The sequence below is a fragment of the Aplysia californica genome, unplaced genomic scaffold (genome assembly GCF_000002075.1).
Source record: "Aplysia californica isolate F4 #8 unplaced genomic scaffold, AplCal3.0 scaffold00474, whole genome shotgun sequence".
Classification (NCBI taxonomy): Eukaryota; Metazoa; Mollusca; class Gastropoda; order Aplysiida; family Aplysiidae; genus Aplysia; species Aplysia californica.
In genome coordinates, this window is record NW_004797744.1 from 278,171 (window position 1) to 283,347 (window position 5,177).

The following is a 5,177-nucleotide window of genomic DNA, read 5'->3' on the forward strand; positions in this document are numbered from 1 at the left end:
AATATATATATATATATATATATATATATATATATATATATATATATATATATATATATATATATATATATATATAATATTTACAGGTATGCATTTGTGAAAAAGATATGCTTCAGCTGTTTTGGGAAAATGCGAATAGTAGGCACACTTCTTATTTTATATGGGAGTTGGTTCCATACATGGGGACCAAAGAATAAAAAGGAACGATTGCCGTATGTTTTGTAGTTTTGTTTTTGGGTTCTAAGAATTAGATTGTCAGTGGCTGATCTAAGGGCTCTGGGTAGATGATATAATTCCAGGAACTGTTTTAGATAAATAGGTGCAGTGTCATTGTACATGTACAATAGAAAACAGCAGTTTTATATTTGATCCTCTCTTTTACTGGCAGCCAGTGTAGTTCTTTCAGAATTTTTGTTATGTGCGTTGATTCCTTTTGTTTCATTATCAATTTTGCAGCTTGATTTTGGAGTAGGTCTACTTGTAGCATTGATAGTTTTTCCGCCTGCCAAACGGGATAAAATAGCTTTACAGTAGTCTACTTTTGATGAAATCAGTGTTGTTACAAGTGTCTTGGCTGCTGCTTTTGTTAAATAATTTCTTCAGCTGTTGATTTTTTTCTTAAAATAGATACTTTTGCCGAGCTGGCTAATTTGGGAGGACATAGACATATCATAATCCAACTGAACCCCTAGATTTTTAAGGTTTCTTTTTGAACCAATGGTATGATTATTGATATCAGTTTGTAGTTCTGGTAGATTTCTAATGGCTTTTGCATTTTCACTCCACATTATGTCCATCTTGTCATCGTTCAGTTTCAGTTTCTGACGGGTCATGCTGCCTTTCTCACTGTAAGTCGTCTCAGGTTGTCTCTCAAGCAAGTATTTTTGTACATAGACAAAGAGAAGAATTAGCTCCTCACTACTCGGCCTTGAACCTCTTGCTTATATATATATATATATATATATATATATATGTATATATGTATGTATGTATGTATATATATATATATATATATATATATATATAAAATGAAGACAAATTGATACAAGAGTAGTGGAAAAAGTTTGATAGAAATCAGTGCAAGCAGTCAACACTTATCTGGCAAAACCATGATGTTTCTGAGTTGGAAGCGCTATACCTGAACACTCCCACTCTCATTGATTTCCTAACATGCAATAAGAAAAACTGTTTCTATTTGTGATTTGTCACAGTACAAATTGTGGACGTCCATCATTTGTGATTTGTCACAGTACAAATTGTGGACGTCCATCATTTGTGATTTGTCACAGTACAAATTGTGGACGTCCATCATTTGTGATGACATTTTTTGTTGCTAATTGAGGAGACTTTGTCTTTTTAATAAAGTCTTTCTTTTTACTTCAGGAGGAGGAGGAGGTGAAAGAGGAGAGGGAGGAGAATCATGGACTTCAGCCAGATAGCTGAGAATGTGCTCAGTTTGTTCAGTCAAGACACATTACAGCTCATGGCGTACTGTAGCACACAGCACGCTGGTAAGTCAAGACACATTACAGCTCATGACATACTGTAGGACACAGCACGCTGGTAAGTCAAGACACATTACAGCTCATGACATACTGTAGCACACAGCACGCTGGTAAGTCAAGACACATTACAGCTCATGGCGTACTGTAGCACACAGCACGCTGGTAAGTCAAGACACATTACAGCTCATGACATACTGTAGGACACAGCACGCTGGTAAGTCAAGACACATTACAGCTCATGGCGTACTGTAGCACACAGCACGCTGGTACGTCAAGACACATTACAGCTCATGACATACTGTAGCACACAGCACGCTGGTAAGTCAAGACACATTACAGCTCATGACACACTGTAGCACACAGCACGCTGGTAAGTCAAGACACATTACAGGTCATGACACACTGTAGCACACAGCACGCTGGTAAGTCAAGACACATTACAGCTCATGACATACTGTAGCACACAAGACACATTACAGCTCATGACATACTGTAGCACACAAGACACATTACAGCTCATGACATACTGTAGCACACAAGACACATTACAGCTCATGACATACTGTAGCACACAAGACACATTACAGCTCATGACATACTGTAGCACACAAGACACATTACAGCTCATGACATACTGTAGCACACAAGACAAGACGCATTGTTATAATAATAGTAAAAATAATGATAATAATAATAATAATAATAATAATAATAATAATAATAATAATAATAATAAAAAAAATAGAAATATTATTATATTATACTTGGAGGCAAAAGCGCATGAACAAAATGTACCACCCTCAACTGGGGTTTGTCGAGTGTAAAGGAAATCCTATTTCGTCCAAATGACACAGCCACAAGGGGGTCACTAGGTGGGTCTTTTAGCGTCCTGATGTTATTTCTGTGACGTTGACCTTGGCACAGAAGGTCAGTGTCGTGTGTGAGCTTCGTTGGCTGCTGTAACTTCTGGAAATTTCACGCTTGTTTTGCCTCTGAATATAATAATAATGATAATAATAATAATGATGATGATGATGATAGTAATAATAATAATAATAATAATAATAATAATAATAATAATAATAGTACAAATAAAATAATAATGATGAGGATGGTTATAATGCAGATAATTTCTATGATGGTCACTCCCATATAAACACATGTGACTGAGTAGAGAAACATAGACAACACACATGTGACTGAGTAGAGAAACATAGACAACACACATGTGACTGAGTAGAGAAACATAAACAACACACATGTGACTGAATAGAGAAACATAGACAACACACATGTGACTGAGTAGAGAAACATAGACAACACACATGTGACTGAGTAGAGAAACATAGACAACACACATGTGACTGAATAGAGAAACAAGACAACACACATGTGACTGAGTAGAGAAACATAGACAACACACATGTGACTGAGTAGAGAAACATAGACAACACACATGTGACTGAGTAGAGAAACATAGACAACACACATGTGAATGAGTAGAGAAACATAGACAACACACATGTGACTGAATAGAGAAATATAGACAACACACATGTGACTGAGTAGAGAAACATAGACTCTTTAGCTTAACGCTGACACAAAAGTAGACGTTGACACTATCGCAGCCCATCCGATGACGATATAACATCACATTTGGAACGTAAGAGTAGGCCCTACAGTGGAATAAGAAGAACTAACTATCAAAATGGCATTTCGTAGCGTATGTTTTTACTTGAATTTTCGACTTTGCCTCAGACTTGGTTTCCCTCGAATGTTACATATGTTTTGTTTTGTCCTAAGGGATAATTGTGTGTTGTTTTGTGGTAGCAGGATTCTCGCGTCAGATGGCCTTGGCTGCAGCATGTACGTCCATTGAGGAAGACGCTGCAGCTCACAGAGCACGAGGGGACCTGCTGAAGGCAGAGCACTGTTTGTCTTTTCTCTTGGACGAGAAGGAAATAGCGTGTGACGTCCCGAGGGAACAACTAGCTTCGCTGTTTAGACTGCGGGCCATATGCAGAGCAGACCAAGGGAAGACGGAGGCTGCTACACAAGACGGGATGGAGAGTCTGAGGCTGAACCCTCACGTCTTAGAGGTCAGTGGTTGGAGAGTCTGAAGCTGAACCCTTACGTCTTAGAGGTCAGTGGTTGGAGAGTCTGAGGCTGAACCCTCACGTCTTAGAGGTCAGTGGTTGGAGAGTCTGAAGCTGAACCCTTACGTCTTAGAGGTCAGTGGTTGGGGAGTCTGAGGCTGAACCCTTACGTCTTAGAGGTCAGTGGTTGGGGAGTCTGAGGCTGAACCCTTACATCTTAGAGGTCAGTGGTTGGGGAACATTTGAGGTTGTACTCTCACGACTTAGAGGTCACCTCACGACTTAGAGGTCACCTCACGACTTAGAGGTCACCTCACGACTTAGAGGTCAGTGGATGGAGAACATCTGAGGCTGAACCATCGCGACTTGGAGGTCAGTGATTGGGGATCATTGACCCAATGCTCTGTCTCTGGGCTTTGTTGTCATTATTGTTATTGTCATCCTATCTTTTTGTCTTCATTTATTTGTCATAATTATTATCATCCATATAATTATTTCTTCTCCATCATTATTATCATCTTTATCATTGTTTGGCCCTCATTGTTATTATCTTTGTCCTGGAAAACTTGGTCAAATTTACGTTCTTTTCCCATTTTCGACTGCCCCGACCATGTGACAGTGTGTTTTCCTTCCTGCTCAGGGTAAAATCTTCGGCCCATCTCTCTGTGTGACAAAGTGCAACGTACTGTAAGGAACTAACTGTGCCTAGTGCAGCGTTCAACAAAACACATTGAAAGAGACACAATTCTTCTCCCCTACGTTTTAGGAAAATGTTTCAGTTGATGTAAGAAATGCTTTTGAAATGGAAATGTGGGAAGTGAGCTTTTAGATAATTCTGTTCTTAAATACAAAACTTCCAGAATTTGCAAATGTTTGGATGGTTCACACATTTTTGCCCATTTAACAGGTAAAAAGCAGGGATTGGTTCCTCTAACGACCTGTTCTTGCATTACAGACTCGCACTGAACTCAAATGCTACTGGATCGCTAACAACAACAACAACAACAACAACAACAACAACGTACTCGCACTGCCCTTCTGTTACTTTCTTTTTATTCCCTCTGCCTTGAATGGTTTGTCACTTTACACTGCTTGTGCAGTCCAACATTCCAACATTGTGTAGTTCAACATTCCAACATTGTGTAGTTCAACATTCCAACATTGTGTAGTTCAACATTCCAACATTGTGTAGTTCAACATTCCAACATTGTGTAGTCCAACATTCCAACATTGCGTTGTTCAACATTCCAACATTGTGTAGTTCAGCATTCCAACATTGTGTAGTTCAACATTCCAACATTGTGTAGTCCAACATTCCAACATTGTGTAGTCCAACATTCCAACATTGTGTAGTTCAACATTCCAACATTGCGTTGTTCAACATTCCAACATTGTGTAGTTCAGCATTCCAACATTGTGTAGTTCAACATTCCAACATTGTGTAGTCCAACATTCCAACATTGTGTAGTTCAACATTCCAACATTGTGTAGTTCAACATTGTGTTTCTCCTGTGTGAGTTATAAGCAGTGATGTTGTCTTCAAATGTTCCAAGTCGGAATCTTTCAAACCAAGCGC

General features: G+C 38.9%; 2 protein-coding genes across 12 annotated transcripts in view; one reads left to right on the top strand and one right to left on the bottom strand.

The window, feature by feature from the left end:
• The window catches only part of LOC101851818, a 19,862-nt gene extending 15,808 nt beyond the window's left edge, over window positions 1-4,054 (top strand). For 2 of the 11 annotated variants that reach the window (XM_035971637.1, XM_035971635.1), the window contains exons 2-3: window positions 1,390-1,511; window positions 3,336-4,046. In XM_035971637.1, the coding sequence (XP_035827530.1) occupies window positions 1,421-1,511; window positions 3,336-3,625 (381 nt within the window). In that variant the 5' untranslated portion in view covers window positions 1,390-1,420 and the 3' untranslated portion in view covers window positions 3,626-4,046. The other 9 variants (XM_035971636.1, XM_005105514.3, XM_035971638.1 and 6 more) reach the window with 9 other exon arrangements.
• The window catches only part of LOC101853342 (F-box/WD repeat-containing protein 1A), a 44,321-nt gene that overhangs the window by 17,425 nt on the left and 21,719 nt on the right, over window positions 1-5,177 (bottom strand). The gene's annotated exons all lie outside the window — the stretch shown is intronic.